Source organism: Saprolegnia parasitica, assembly GCF_000151545.1.
Source record: "Saprolegnia parasitica CBS 223.65 unplaced genomic scaffold supercont2.29, whole genome shotgun sequence".
In the NCBI taxonomy this organism is placed as follows: Eukaryota; Oomycota; class Saprolegniomycetes; order Saprolegniales; family Saprolegniaceae; genus Saprolegnia; species Saprolegnia parasitica.
The window spans coordinates 131603-145614 of NW_012156423.1; the positions used below are offsets into that span (position 1 = coordinate 131603).

Sequence of the window (14012 nt, forward strand, 5' to 3'; positions counted from 1 at the left end):
TTGGACGGATTGTTGCGTCAACATGCTGGCGATCTTCCCGCAGCTGATCGCTCGCACGCTGACGGTGGAGAGGAGCTATTCCATGACAGCATACAGGCAGGCAGAGCAAAAGCAAGAATAAGAGGAATATTTATATTGGTTCAAAATAAGGAGGGTCGAGTGGCGGTCGGGTCAAGCTGGTATTATCAAATTAAGCGCGGCCGCAAGCGAGCTCTTGGATGCCTATGTACTCATGTAGGTCGAGATGTCAATCTGGTCCGGCAACTCGGGGATGTTGACTTCGAAGCGCGACTGGACCTTGGCCAGCATGTCCGAGTCCTCGTTCGACGAGATGAACGAGATCGAGAGACCCTTCGTGCCAAAGCGACCGGCACGACCGACGCGGTGCAAGTATTGGTCGCTGTCGTTGGGGAAGTCGTAGTTGATGACGATGTTGACGCGCTCGATATCCATACCACGGCCAAACAAGTCGGTCGTGACGAGGATGCGCTTCTGGAACTCCTTGAAGCTCTTGTAGCGCTTGATGCGCTCGTCCTGGGCCAAGTCCGACGTGATGCAGATGGCCGGGAAGTTGCACTCGTTGAGGAGGCGGTTGAGCTCGCGGGCGCGGTTCTTCTTCGAGACGAAGATGACAACCTGGTTGAACTCGAGCGCATCGAGCAAGTCGTTGAGCTTGCGGTTCTTCTCCGCTTCCTGAAGCTTGATGAAGTACTGCTGCAGACCGTGGAGCGTGAGCTTCGTCTCGTCATCCACGTAAATCTCCATGGGCTAATCACATGTCACGCCATGAGCAATCCATCACAGCCGTCGCGATGGTAGCGTACGTCTTGGCAGAACTTTCGGCACACGGGGCGCACTTCCTTGCTCAGCGTGGCCGAGAAGAGCATGACCTGCTTGTCGTGGGGCGTCGCCTTGAAAATGTCCTGGACATCGCGGCGCATGTCTAGCGGCGTGAATGAGCCCACCGGTGGTAGTGCTCGGGACGCGCGTACCAACAGAGTCGAGCAGCTTGTCGCACTCGTCCATGACAAAGTGCTTGACCTTGTCGAGCTTCAAGGTCTTTTCCTTGAGCAGGCCAAGGACGCGGCCTGGCGTGCCGACGAGGATGTGAGGGGGCGTGTTCTTGAGCGTCTCGCGGTTCTGGACGATCGGGACACCGCCGTAGAAGACGGCCGTCTTGACGTCCGGCAAGTACTTGCTGAAGCGCTCGTACTCGTGGGCAATCTGAAAGGCAAGTTCGCGCGTGTGGCAGAGCACAATGACGCTGATCTGTTCGGCGACGGGCTCGAGCTGCAAGGCGAGATTAGGCTCCGTGCGGCGACGACGTGCGAGTACGCACCTGGTGCAGCGTCGCGAGAACAAAGACGGCGGTCTTGCCCATACCCGACTTGGCCTGGCAAATGATGTCCATGCCGAGCACGGCCTGGGGAATGCACTCGTGCTGCACTTCCGACGGGTGCTCAAAGCCACAGTCCACGACCGCGCGCAAGCACTCGGGCTTGAGGAGGAAGTCTTTGAAGCCAGCGCTGTGAATACCGACGTAGTGGCCCCTTGGAGGTGATTAGCTTCCGGCGATCGCATCATGGGCGTCTTACTTCTTGGTCTCCGTGGGCGCGGCCTTCTCGGCCGTCGTCGTGACCTCGTCGTCCTCGCCGTAGTCGAGGAGCTCGTCGTCCTGGTACTTCTTGTCGTCGGCCATGTTGCTGCTGCTTGCGTTCGTCCCTGCAAATTCGCCACTGGGCCCAAGGGAACCACACAAAAATAGAATTTCGAATTTCGAACGCACGTGGGTAGGGTTGGCCATTATCCGGAGGGCGCCGTAGCCAACGCAAGCCACCGCGCCCGTATCCGGCGCTTCCGGTGCTACCTCGGAAACTTGATCGAAGTCCGCTTCAAGCCTCTCAAACTTGATTCCTTCGACCGCCACCACATGTCCCAGATTCCATCGGCCACGTCAGGATCTTGCATTCTGGTCCTGCCCACGGAAGCCCATGGACGCCGCCGACGTGGACGACATCCATGAAGCTTAGAGGCACGACGATGATGCAGACCATGCACTGCGTGATAGAGCATTGCCGTGGCAGATGGGGCGGTGACGTGCGTCTCCATGTCGCCCCACATGTCGACTACCGTAGCGACACGACGACAATCCGCAAGCAAAGGCCACGCCATGGCGCGTACTCGTACGAGTAGCTACAGCACAACGCCTTGCAACTGAAGCGACGTGGTACTGGCATGGACTTGGGCTCACGTTCCTAGCATTTCCCGCCCATGGCCTTGGCGGGTGGCGAAGAATGGTCATATCCTCGATAGCCCATCGCAGCAGCAGTGCCATGCGTATCTGCCTTCCTAGACCGTATATGCCCATGCGCGCCAGCTACATTGACCGATGGACGCGTAGGAGGAAGCCGCTGCTGGAAGATTCCGTCGACGAAAGCGAGGGAAAATTCGAATGCTCGATCGCGTCGTATGATTGGCTGTAAATTTCGAATGCTGGATGTGGATTCGCTCGCTGTTTCGATTTTCATCCAATCCGCGATTGTGCGTGTACATACCGGATGCAAACCACCGCGCACCTGCAGCACCATGGCGGCAGCACGACCGCTGGCGAGCAGGTCGAGTACCTCCTTCAAGGTCTCGAAGGCGGCACCGATGCCAGCTGTGCCGCGAGCGCGTACACGCTAGCCACCATGTGCTCAAGCCATCACCCGCGACAGGCGACAGGTCCGGCGGTCAACGGGGCGATGACGGGCCGCTTCCTCCTCCGGGCGCAAGGTGGCCTCACCGACTGCGTTCGCCTCATCGAGATCCTCGCGCCCGAGAGTCGAGACCACGCGCTCGTCTATTGCATGATGGGCTTGCTCTACTTTGTGACACTGGACCGCGAAAACGCCGACGCGGTGACCACGCCGGCGTTGCGCGCGGTGCTCCATGTCTTGCAGCTCGACGACGCCAAGCACTGGACGCTTGTAGCCGATGCGACGCCATCACCTACCACCGTCGTCACGCCCCGCGCCCGCATGTTGGTCAAGAAGAAGAAGACGACGACGAAGCGAGCATCGACAACACCCCGCGACGACATGGAAGCGCTTCTGCGCCTCGAGCCGTCGTTTCGGACATTGCCAAGCCTATCGCTGTGCGAAATCGTGCTTGGTATTCTGTACAATACGCTGCTTGACAAGGCCGAGAGTCACTTTGGCGTCGCCGCCGCACCCACGGCCACTCGCGTGGTCGAAACCCGAAAGCAGCTGCTGCGGGAAGAGCACGGCCTCGACATCATCGCTCGACGCGGTTTATCGAGCGTGAGCCTTCGTGTGCTCGACCAAGCGTCCTACCTCGACCCGTTGAACCAAGCCTACTTGGTGACGCACACCGCCGTCCTGCCCACGCTCTTCCAGGGCCTTCTCATCGCGAGCCCCATGGCAGACGATGCCGAGCAGTACCTCTGTGCCTTGCGTCTGGTCATCAACCTGACGCACAAGAATGCCGACGCCTGCACAATCATTGCCAACCTGCACGGCGCACGCGCCTTGACGACGACGTTCTGCAGCTTGGTATCCACGTCGTCCGACTTTGACCTCGTGCTTCTTCTTCTCAGTGCGCTCATCAACTGCGTCGAGCTCGATGCGCGCAACCGCGCCGACGTCTGGAGCGACTCCAAGCATCTCGTCGATCACTGTATGGGCTTTTTGACGCAACACGGCACCGTCTCGGCCGAAGACGTGGTCCTGCGCGGGTCCATGGCGCTCTTCCTCGGCTGCCTCGTGCGCGATCGTCCTGCCGACGCCAACGCAGTGCGCCAAGCGCTACCCAACCAGTCGTTTTCGTTGCTTCTCGCCTCGCTGCTGGCGTTTGCCAAGCTCCACGCGCACATTGGGGCGCTCACACCCGAGATCCTCGCGACTTGCGTTCAAGTCGAGACAGAGCTCAAGCGCCTCGAGGGCGACAAGACGGCGCTTTCGGCGATTCAAGCGGCTGTGGCCGGACCCGACGCCGAAGTCGCCGCCATTTACGCTAAAATCGCCGCCGCGTCACCACCGCGGAGCGCGTCACCGCCAAAGCGACCACCACGTCCGTCACCGACATGTCCGTCCACGCCACCCGCCGATGCCTTTCGGCTCCAAGTGCATCGAACAGTGGAAGTGGACGACGACTCGGACGACCTGTCGACAAGTCGAAACACGCACCGACGCACGCCGACGGTGTCGATCGGGCAGCGCCGACCGACGCCGTCGCCCAAGACCCCGATGCCAGTGCTCGAGCAAGTCGACGATGGGGACTTTGCCGTCACCGAGTTGGACGCGCGACGCAAGCCGCGGCCACCCAGCAAGCGCCGATCCAGCACACCGACGACCGTGAGGACGCCCGTCGCCTCGTCCGGCAGCTGCAAAAAGCAGCGCAAGAGCAGCGTACTCGAACGCAAGGCGCGGTCCAAGAAAGCAGCACCGCAGTGTCTTCTCAACGTGTTTGATTTTGATGAGTAGTAGTAGTCACTCGTCGTCAAATCCGTCCTCGCCATAGCCATACGCATCGTCTGGGGCATCTCTGTCATTGCCTTCGTCTTCGTCACTGCTATAAGTGTCCTTCGTGTTGCTCGTCAGCATCGCATTGAGCTCGCCCTTGGTGAGAATCCCGTCGTTATCAATGTCAAACTCGTCCAGTAGCAGCGCGGCTTCCGCGCGCTGCAGCCGAAGTCCAAACAAATTCAGGCCCGCGTGCAGCTCGTCGATGCCGACAGCACCGTTGCCGTCAGCGTCCAAGACGGCGACCAATGCCTCAATCGAGAGATCTTGAAGCGAGGCATTGCTCTCAACGAGCGCCAAGAGTACTTCAATGTCCCGGACAGGGTGGACCCACGAGAGCATCTCAGCCGTCGAGATCGCGCCGCTCTTGTCCTTGTCGAGCCGCAGAAGCACGAGGTCCAATTCGTGGTCGTGAAGCTTCACGAGCTTCTTGAGCGCCTTCTTGACTTCACCGACGCGCACTTGGCCACGCGATGTCGGGTCCAATGCTTCAAACCACGCTTGGAGCGCTGGCACCTCCAAGTGCACCAGCGCGGCGCGGCAGTGCTCGGCGAGGACGCCGACTTCTTCGCTCTCGGTCGCTTCGCTGCAAAAGGCGACGAGCTCGCTCTTGGAGACGACGCCGTTGCCCCCGACGTCCATGCACGTCACCGCGGCATCGATGGCCGAAAACGGCAGCGGTGTATGCTCCTTTAGAAACGCGTGGATCTCTCGTGCGTTGAGCTGCTTGCTGCCGTTGGCGTCCATCGCATCAAAGAGGCTCTTGACGCTGCCAGCGTGGCGTGCATGCGCGACCGCTACCAGCGCCTCGCGGACCTGCTTGACGACAAGACTCGACATGCTCAGGCGCGGCTGTGGCTCCTGCGCGACGACGACCTTGGGGCCCGAGCGCAGCTTGAGCCAGCGCAGGAGTTCGTCGAGCGAGATCGTATGGTCGCCGTCCTATCCATCACCAATCTGCTGGCTCTTCGCTTTCTGCCATGTACGTACATGGTCGAGGCGTACGACGAGGCGCGAGAGCTGCGCGGGCGAGAACCCAAGGTGCAGCTGCTTGAGCGTGTGGCAAAAGGCGGGCACGGGTGCGACATCGGTTGCGTGCTTGTACAGCGGGCGAAACACGGCTTGCACCGCGGCTTCGAGACCACCGGCCTCTTTGCGCGCAGCCTTGACCCGCTGCAGAATCGCATCGCGGAGCCGATAGCCGAGCACACCGAGCTCTTCGGACGCGGGCGAGGTCAATGCAAACGAGACAAACTCGGTGATGCTAACGGAGCCGCTGCCGTCGACATCCAAGCACGCGTCGACGATCGCCCACACGTCGTCTTCAAAATGCAAGTGCAGCGCCGACTGCAGACCGTCGCGGAACGTCGCGAGAGGTAGATCGCCGCAAGCCTCCGTGTCCAGTGACTCAAAGACCGATGCGAGTGCGGCCTTCATCGCCTCGAACGAGAGCGACGTGCCGCGTCCGAGGCGAGCGGTCGCGGCCTCAAGAATGCGTTCACGGAGAGCGTGGATGACTCGGCTGAGGTGCTCGATCGAGTCCATGTTGCCAGTGGGCGTGGGTGGGGTCTCGTCCAATGGCACGTGGTCTTCCTGCACGCGCGGTGCGACGACGGCAATGGGCTCGATCACGGCGGGTGGTGGTGGCACCACATCTTGGAGCCCAAACGCCGTGTTGAACTGCAGCCGAGTAAACACAAGGTGGGGCGACTCAGTCTGGTTCTTGACATGGATCTGCTGGATCAACCTACATATAAATATGAGCGCGAGGCTGCATGCGTCTCGTACCGGCGGATAACCGGGCGGGGCACGTCAAAGCCGAGCCGCGCCAGCTGCTGCCGAAACGACGCCCGATCGACGCTGCCGCATCGCTTCCGGTCAAAGAAGCCAAAGACGTCTGTCCCGTTTTCGACGGCGGTGGCGAATGCATGCTCGAGATCGTTCCACAAGAGCAGAACAGGCTCGAGCGCCTTGATGTCGACCTGGCGCTGCGCCTCGACACGCGCTGCTTCCTCCCGCTGGACGTGTTGGTACCGGAGGTGCGCCTGGGTAGCTTCAATCGCACGGCGTCGGCGGAGTTGCAGGACAGCACGCGTTGCAAGACGCTGCCGAACTTTGGCCTGAATGCACTGCGCGGCAAGAAATCGCTGGTGGTCCCGCCGGTATCGATTTCGGAAAGCGAGGTGTCGGCACCAAGCTTGGAGTCGGCACGCCGCGCGGTGCACGGCGGCGCTGTCCTGGAGCGCGACGGCGTCGCGCCACTCGCGCTGCTTGGCCTGCTCGGCCATTGTCTGCAGAAGGCGGCGCTTCTCGGCTTCAATGCGCTCGGCCCGCGTCGCCTCTTTGGCGAGTCGCTGCTTCTCCATGCGTTCTTCGTACGTTGCGAGCATGGCCGTCGCCTTGAGCGATTCGTGGTCGGTTGTCTTCTCCACCGACGGCAGCGACGGTGTCGTCTCGGCAGGAGCGATCGGGGCAGCGCTCGGTGGCACGGTTCTTGTCGCTGGAGGTGGTGCTGCCGTTGGCGGTGGCAGCTTGGCGGCAACGACGTCGTAGGCCGTGAGGAGCACGTCGCAGTCGGTGGCTTGCTTACGCAGCTTGTGAAGAAGGTGCTTCTGCATCGCGTCGGCATAGTACACACGATACGAACGACAGTACGTACTTTGGCCTGACGCTGGTCGCGGAGGTCGGCTTGTCGCTGGAGGAGGTCGGTCAAAGCACCTTCGTACTGCGCTTGGCGCTGGGTGAGCAAGTCGACGCAGCTTTGGAGGTACTGGGCTGCAAACTGGCACAATTGAAAGGCTTTTTCGTGGTCCTTCTCGACCGGTATGTCTAAGCGCGGTTGGCAATCCAGACGGCGAGGTCTTTCTTACCCAAGGTTGCGAGCGTGTTGCCGTACAGGACGGTGCTCTGGAGCGCGAGGAGCGGTTCGGTCGTGCCCTAGCAGTGCTTGCGTCAGACGTCCAAAAGGATCGCGCATCTACGAGGAAGAAGATCTCGTGCACGTTGGTGCTGACAACATCGGCCCAGTTGATGTCCAAGTGGGGCACACGGAAGCGGAACGCGGGATCGACGACGCTTGGCGCCGCCTCGACCGGCTTTGTTCGGCGCAAATTGCTCGCTTGCACGTATGAGACGACCACCTCCAAGCTCATGCCTCTCGTCGGCACGCCTTCGTAGCGAGCAGCATGGACCATCACCCATATCGGTCCCACTTCTAGGATCCAACTGAGTGCATAATGCAGTACGAGCCGTGGTAGACGATATGTACCTGGCGTCGGCGGTGATTTGGTGAGCGCCACGTCGACGCAGCCGAGGAAGAGGTCGTGGTCTTGGTGCGCGTGCCAGAGCTCGATCGTGACGCACGGGCTCGTCGTTGGCACGCATGCGGTGGCGTCGGTCCAGATGGCCATGCCATGCTGGCGGACGGTCGCCGGCGGGCTCTTGGTCAAGACGCGCTTCGAGGTCGTGTGCTCGTAGACAAAGTGCAACATGACGTGGCGGCAGTACGGCGGGAGGCCCGTGGCGGCGCGGACGCTGACGCAGGCGCTATGGTACCAGGACGCGTCTCCCATCAAAACCTTCGAGAGATCTTTTCCGGACGAATACGATTGGTTTGCCCCAGCGTCCATCAAGGTTTATCCCAAATGCAAAACATCGACACGTTTTACCCGTCGAGCAACCATAGGAGATTCGCGCGCCGGTTCCAACGATCCGCGACGCCAACTTGAAAAATTGCTGCTCGAGGGGCCGCCATACAGGGTTGAATACTTCAAGCTACCACCCAGAGCCGACTGCCCGTATTATGTCCTAAAGCAGGGATGCTACCTATAAATTATCTATCACACCCGTGGTTGACAAAAACGTACATGTACATGTATTGCAATCGTCTTTCAAACCGACTCGTCAAAGCGATGATGCTTACCAATGACGCTACCTTACACAATCTGCTCTCCAGGAAGTTGCAGAGACTGAATAGGTTGATGCTTTGCAGGAGCAACTCTTCCCGTGAAAAAGCTGCAGCTCTAGATTCTAGCATTGCCGACCGGCGCCCCACACCAACGCGGTGACCGGGCCCAGTATGCATGATGGTTGATGATGATACGCGGGAGCGACTTCCCCGGCCTTCATGCTTGGGGAAACGCCTGATTGGGGTATGGGGTAAAACTAGGGTAAAACGGGACAAACATATTTGCCCCACCTACTTACCACACGCACCTTGAAGTTGCTTGGATTGCATGATGCATCAACATGGGCCGTGGCCGGCATAAAATACATATCGATTTTGTATTTTTATGTAGAATCGACGATCGTACATAGAAACACCAAGTGAACATAAAGGTGGATGCATAAAAAGGTACGACGACGCAGTTAAAATACCTTGGTTTCGTCAACGCGAGGGATCTAACTCTGGGGTCCACACTTTGCAATTTCACCATGCTGGCCCGCAACGTTTCCGTCGCCGCCAAGAAGGCGCTCTTCGCCCGCGGCTTCGCCGCCCATGCGTCCATCGACGAGTCGCAGCTCAATGGCATTAGCTTCAAGCTCACGGATACGCAGAAGGAGTTCCAGCTCCTTGCGCGCAAGTTTGCCCGCGAAGAGATGATCCCGAAGGAGAAGCACTACGACCAGACGATGGAGTACCCCAAGGAAATCTTCGACAAGGCGTGGGAACTTGGCTTGGTCAACGGCCATATCCCGGAGAAGTATGGTGGCATGGGCCTCGGCTCGCTCGACGGCTGCATCATTGGCGAGGAGCTTGCGTACGGCTGCACGGGCATGATGACCGCGATCGAGGCCAACCACTTGGCCTTGGCGCCCGTGCTCGTCGCGGGTAACGACGCCCAGTGCGCCAAGTACTTTGGCCGCCTCACGGAAGCGCCGCGCCAGGCCGCGTACTGCGTGACGGAGCCGGGTGCTGGCTCGGACGTTGCCGCCGCCAAGACGACGGCCGTCAAGAAGGGCAACAGCTGGGTCATCAACGGCTCCAAGATGTGGATTACGAACGGCGGCGTCGCGGACTGGTACTTTGTCCTTGCCAAGACGGACTCGACGGCGTCGGCCGGCTCGGCCTTCACGGGCTTTGTCGTCGATGCCAACACGCCCGGTATCACCCGCGGCCGCAAGGAGATCAACCTCGGCCAGCGCTGCTCGGACACGCGTGGCATCACGTTCGAGGATGTCGTCGTTCCGGAGGAGAACGTTCTTGGCTCGCCCGGTTACGGCTTCAAGATCGCCATGCAGGCGTTCGACCACACCCGCCCCCCGGTCGCCATCGGCGCGGTCGGTCTTGCTCGCCGTGCAATGGAGGAGGCCAAGAAGTACGCGCTCGAGCGCAAGACGATGGGCCAGCCCATCGCGATGCACCAGAGCATCATGTTCATGCTTGCCGACATGGCCACCAACATCGAGGCTGCGCGTCTGCTGACGTACAAGGCGGCGTACGAGATCGACTGTGGCCGCAAGAACACCATGTACGCGTCCATGGCCAAGCGCTTTGCCGGCGACATGGCCAACCAGGTTGCGGCTGACGCGGTCCAGATCTTTGGTGGCGCGGGCTTCAACACCGAGTACCCGGTCGAGAAGCTCATGCGTGACGCCAAGATTTACCAGATCTACGGCGGGCCGTCCCAGATCCAGCGTATCGTCATTGGGAAAGAGATGCTCAAGCGCGAGACCCTCGACCCGTGATCACCTGTTAAAAAATGTTGTTTGTGACGACTACCACCTGTGTTGACGGCGCCGAGGCGTCCCGGGGAAATGTAGCTGCGTGACGCGCCGGTGACGATCTTACGCTCTCGATCTCTGTGCATTGTCTTCTAATCGATTATAAGTATTCTCTTGGAATATTCCAGTAAAAGAGGATGCTGTATTCGGAGCAATGGTGCCAAAGAGCTTTGCCACGACGTGTCGAATGAATCTGAAATCCAAAAATGCGCATTCGTTTTCGCGGGCACGTTTCTCAAAAACCTCTGAAAAGGAATACTCTTGGGTTGCACATCGAGACGAAGAGGTGGATGCAATTCACTCGAATTCCTCGCACACGTAGAGCATGAGCCGCTTGACACGGCTCCTTCAGCGACCGCGGCCGCTTCGCGCCGCCTTCTCCACGTCGGCTGCCGATGCTGCGCGCTTCGCTTTCGATGCGCCGCCCATGTCGCTGCACCCGTCGCAGAAGCCCCGCGTGATCTTTGGGCGCAAGGCCGCCGAACAGCTCACCGTGCTCGCACCCAAGGTCATGTCCAAGGTTCTCCTCGTGCGCGACCGCGACGCTGGCTCGGAGAAGCGCGCCCAGTACGCCCAGTTTCTTCTCCAGAAGGCCAACATCCCCGTCTTCATGTTCACCTTGCAGCGCGACTGCGCCACGATCGACTCGATCAACCAAGGACGCGACCACGCCCGCCGCGTCGGCGCCAACGGCGTCGTGGCCTTTGGTGGCGGCAACGTCATGGACACATCGCGTGCGATTGCTGCGCTCATGGCGAACGAGGGCAACGCCGAGGACCTGGCGCAAGGCCCTCTGCCCCTGCCCCACCGCGCAGCGCCGCTCATCATCATGCCGACGGTCGCAGGCTGTGGCAGCGAAGTCTCCAACGAAGCGCTGGTGCTGGACGAAGGCGCGGAAGCCAAGCTCACGTTCACGAAGTCGCCCATCGTTGCCGAGGTACGCACAACGACCACGGACGACCTTGCACTCTACTTGGGCGCGTAGGCCGTGATCATTGACCCGATTCTGACGGTGTCGGTGCCCATGGGGTTGACAGCACAGGGCGCGCTCACAGCGCTCGGGCAGTGCATCGAGTCGTTCTTGATGAACGTTGACGACGCCAAGGTCGACGAGATCTGCTTGAATGGCATCCGGACGGCCGCGGAGGCGCTTGCCCCGCCGCTGAAAGGTACAAACAACTCTGCACCGCCCACGATTTGTCGTCGTCTATAATTGCGATATGCATCCACATAGATGGGAAGCTGCATCTGAACGACTTGGCGTTCCGCGAGCGCCTGAGCTTGGCGAGCTTTTACAGCAGTCTCGCCAGCAGCGCGACGGGCTTTGGCGCCGCGCACTCGGTCGGCATTGGCGTCGGCGGTCTCTCGGACACGCCGCACCTCCAGGTCTGCGCTGCGTTCCTTCCCCTCGTCTTCCAGCGCTACGAGTCGATTCTCGACGAGAACGCTGGCGACCACCACTTTGATGCTCTGGTACTCGATCTACTTCTGCTTCGATTGGCCACTACGAACGTATATCGAAGCGCGCCTCGAGGCCGTCCACAACGTGCTCAGCATCGTCACAGGCTACAAGACGGAGACGCTCTCGCTCTGGTTTGCGCAAGTGGGCTTGCTCTTCAACATCCCGGACGCCCACCAGCTCGGCTTTGACGACACGCTCCTGACGAGCATCGTGGACCGCGCGACGGACCGCCTTGAAGACTGTGCGCTGCGGTCGTCGAGCCTCTTTGAGAAGGAAGACATTGACAGCATCCTCCAAGGCGCGCTGGCGTTGCCGACCAACGCCAAGGAAATCTAAGCTTCCAATCGAGGATCGCGTTCTGTCTATTCAGTTGTTGATACATTGAAATTTGGTTTATATGCACTAGGTAAACATCAACATTTGTTAAATACTTGAAAACCCACCACAGGCCACTGCTTCCCTTCACTTCCGTGCGCCTTGTGTTGATGATGGTATCGTATCAAGCTTATTGGGCCGTCGTGTAGACTTGGTCCTTGTTGTAGTACGCGCACATGGCAATGGACGCGCCCGTGAACTGGAACGGCGGCATGGACGTCGACGGCGGGTTGAGCGCCGCGACCTGGGCCTCAAGCGAGTTGAACGACTTGCCGAGCGGGTAGCAGTCGAGCGACGAGCTGTAGCACTCCTTGACCTGGTTCACAAAGTCCGTGTACTTGCAGAACCACTGGCCAGGCCCGGCCTTGCCGTACTTCTGGATGAACTCGTTGCGAAGGTGCGCCTCGATGAAGCACGAGGTGACAACGCGGAAGACACTGCGCTGGCTCCAGTACGTGCAGAGCTGCGCCTGGTACAAGCTCTTGTCGTCGTAGTCAGGCGTCACGGTGTAGTACGCCTTGCAGTTGTTCGAGGCCCACTTGGTCGCGCTCGCATAGAGCGAGCTGCAGACATACGCCATGTACTTGGCCGAGTTCGGCTTCCACGTCGACGCGCATGCGGGAGCAGGCGCGGGGCCGTACTTGGTCTCCGTCGGGGGAATGAACGGCGGCGGCGGCGTAAGCGGCGCGACGTACGTGGTCGGGTATGGCGTCGGCTTGGGGGTCGGCTTGGGGGTCGGCTCCGAGGTCGGCACCGGGGCACGCGTCTTTTTGTAGTAGCCATCACCGTTGTCGTAGTCGTTCGGCTCCGGCTCGTATTTGCCATAAGGCTTGGGGGCCGGTGCCTTGCCGTAACCCTTGGGCGCGGGGGCTTTGCCGGAACCCTTGGGCGCGGGAGCTTTGCCGTAGCCCTCGGGGGCGGGCGCCTTGGCGTAGCCCTTGGGCGCCGGGGCGTAGTCCTCGTTGCCGTACGATTCCGGTTCGTAGCCGCCGTAGCCGTCGTCTTTGTGGCCGTACGATTCCGGTTCATAGCCGCCGTAGCCGTCGTCTTGGTGGCCGTACGATTCCGGTTCATAGCCGCCGTAGCCGTCGTCTTGGTGGCCGTACGATTCCGTTTCGTAGCCGCCGTAGCCATCGTCATGGTCGCCGTACGCTTCCGGCTCGTAGCCGCCGTAGCCGTCGTCATGGTTGCCATACGCTTCCGGCTCGTAGCCGTCGTAACCCTGGGCCTCGTCACCGTACCCTTGAGGTGCGCCGTAGCCTTGCGGGGCAGGCGCAGCATAGCCCTTCGGGGCAGGCGCAGCATAGCCCTGGGGAGCAGGCGCGGCATAGCCCTGCGGGGCAGGCGCAGTTTCGCCGTATTGAGCGCGCACAGTCGCAGCAAACGCAAGGAGGGCAATCGTGGCCGCGCGCATCATATTGGTCTACGCGAGCATGAGCAGCTGCAAGCGTCATCTTGGGCGTGTACCTGTAGTTGGGAAGAGAGGAGAAGACTCTAATGCGCTGGTTCTCTTCTGCCGGGGCGGAAGAAAATGTGAGAGTGGGTCTTTGGCTGCCGGGCGCTGGAACCTCTCCAAGATCGAAGCGTCGGGTCCAGCCCTCGCGTTTGATTGGCTGCTAATCTTTCTGCGAAACATTCCGCACCAATCATCGCGCTCCGCGACGTCGGCATACAAACACCAAGATCCATCCAAAGATCGGGGCGTTTCACAGCATCGCTCGCAATATACAAACAACAAGTCGATTTAAAACCAGGACACGTGTCCGAATTGAGCCGTACAATCAGGACGCCGCCAACGACGCTTGGGGTTTCCTCGGTTTCAAGCCGTTTTCACACCAAGAGACTCCTCGCCCGACCCTTTATAGAAGGCCCGCCCAGAGGCAAGAGAGATCGAGAGTGCTAGAAGATAGACGACATGTCCGTTTCGA

At 60.2% G+C, this 14012-nt stretch overlaps 6 protein-coding genes across 6 annotated transcripts; 3 read left to right on the plus strand and 3 right to left on the minus strand.

Moving 5' to 3' along the window:
- Positions 1 to 121: 121 nt before the first annotated feature.
- Positions 122 to 1735, minus strand: SPRG_06983 (DEAD-box ATP-dependent RNA helicase 15). Its single transcript, XM_012346446.1, has 5 exons — positions 1596 to 1735; positions 1340 to 1550; positions 993 to 1290; positions 825 to 943; positions 122 to 768 (listed from the first exon to the last, which is right to left on the minus strand). Exons 1-5 carry the CDS (start codon positions 1697 to 1699, stop codon positions 223 to 225), a joined length of 1278 nt encoding a protein of 425 aa, XP_012201836.1. The 5' UTR covers positions 1700 to 1735; the 3' UTR covers positions 122 to 222.
- Positions 1736 to 2531: 796 nt separating this feature from the next.
- On the plus strand, positions 2532 to 4359 carry SPRG_06984 (hypothetical protein; the record flags this gene model as incomplete). Its single annotated transcript, XM_012346447.1, has 2 exons — positions 2532 to 4294; positions 4332 to 4359. The coding sequence occupies exons 1-2, from the start codon at positions 2559 to 2561 to the stop codon at positions 4357 to 4359; spliced, it is 1764 nt and encodes a 587-aa protein (XP_012201837.1). The 5' UTR covers positions 2532 to 2558.
- A 131-nt stretch (positions 4360 to 4490) lies between these two features.
- Positions 4491 to 8095, minus strand: SPRG_06985 (hypothetical protein; the record flags this gene model as incomplete). Its single annotated transcript, XM_012346448.1, has 7 exons — positions 4491 to 5465; positions 5514 to 6270; positions 6312 to 7135; positions 7183 to 7352; positions 7394 to 7460; positions 7505 to 7737; positions 7792 to 8095. 7 exons carry the CDS (start codon positions 8093 to 8095, stop codon positions 4491 to 4493), a joined length of 3330 nt encoding a protein of 1109 aa, XP_012201838.1.
- Positions 8096 to 8940: 845 nt separating this feature from the next.
- Positions 8941 to 10211, plus strand: SPRG_06986 (hypothetical protein; the record flags this gene model as incomplete). The annotated part of the gene is made up of 1 exon (XM_012346449.1): positions 8941 to 10211. The coding sequence occupies exon 1, from the start codon at positions 8958 to 8960 to the stop codon at positions 10209 to 10211; it is 1254 nt and encodes a 417-aa protein (XP_012201839.1). The 5' UTR covers positions 8941 to 8957.
- Positions 10212 to 10572: 361 nt separating this feature from the next.
- Positions 10573 to 12045, plus strand: SPRG_06987 (hypothetical protein; the record flags this gene model as incomplete). The annotated part of the gene is made up of 4 exons (XM_012346450.1): positions 10573 to 11184; positions 11233 to 11416; positions 11482 to 11720; positions 11782 to 12045. The coding sequence occupies 4 exons, from the start codon at positions 10573 to 10575 to the stop codon at positions 12043 to 12045; spliced, it is 1299 nt and encodes a 432-aa protein (XP_012201840.1).
- A 118-nt stretch (positions 12046 to 12163) lies between these two features.
- SPRG_06988 (hypothetical protein) lies at positions 12164 to 13501 on the minus strand (the record flags this gene model as incomplete). Its single annotated transcript, XM_012346451.1, has 1 exon — positions 12164 to 13501. One exon carries the CDS (start codon positions 13499 to 13501, stop codon positions 12215 to 12217), a length of 1287 nt encoding a protein of 428 aa, XP_012201841.1. The 3' UTR covers positions 12164 to 12214.
- Positions 13502 to 14012: the final 511 nt, after the last annotated feature.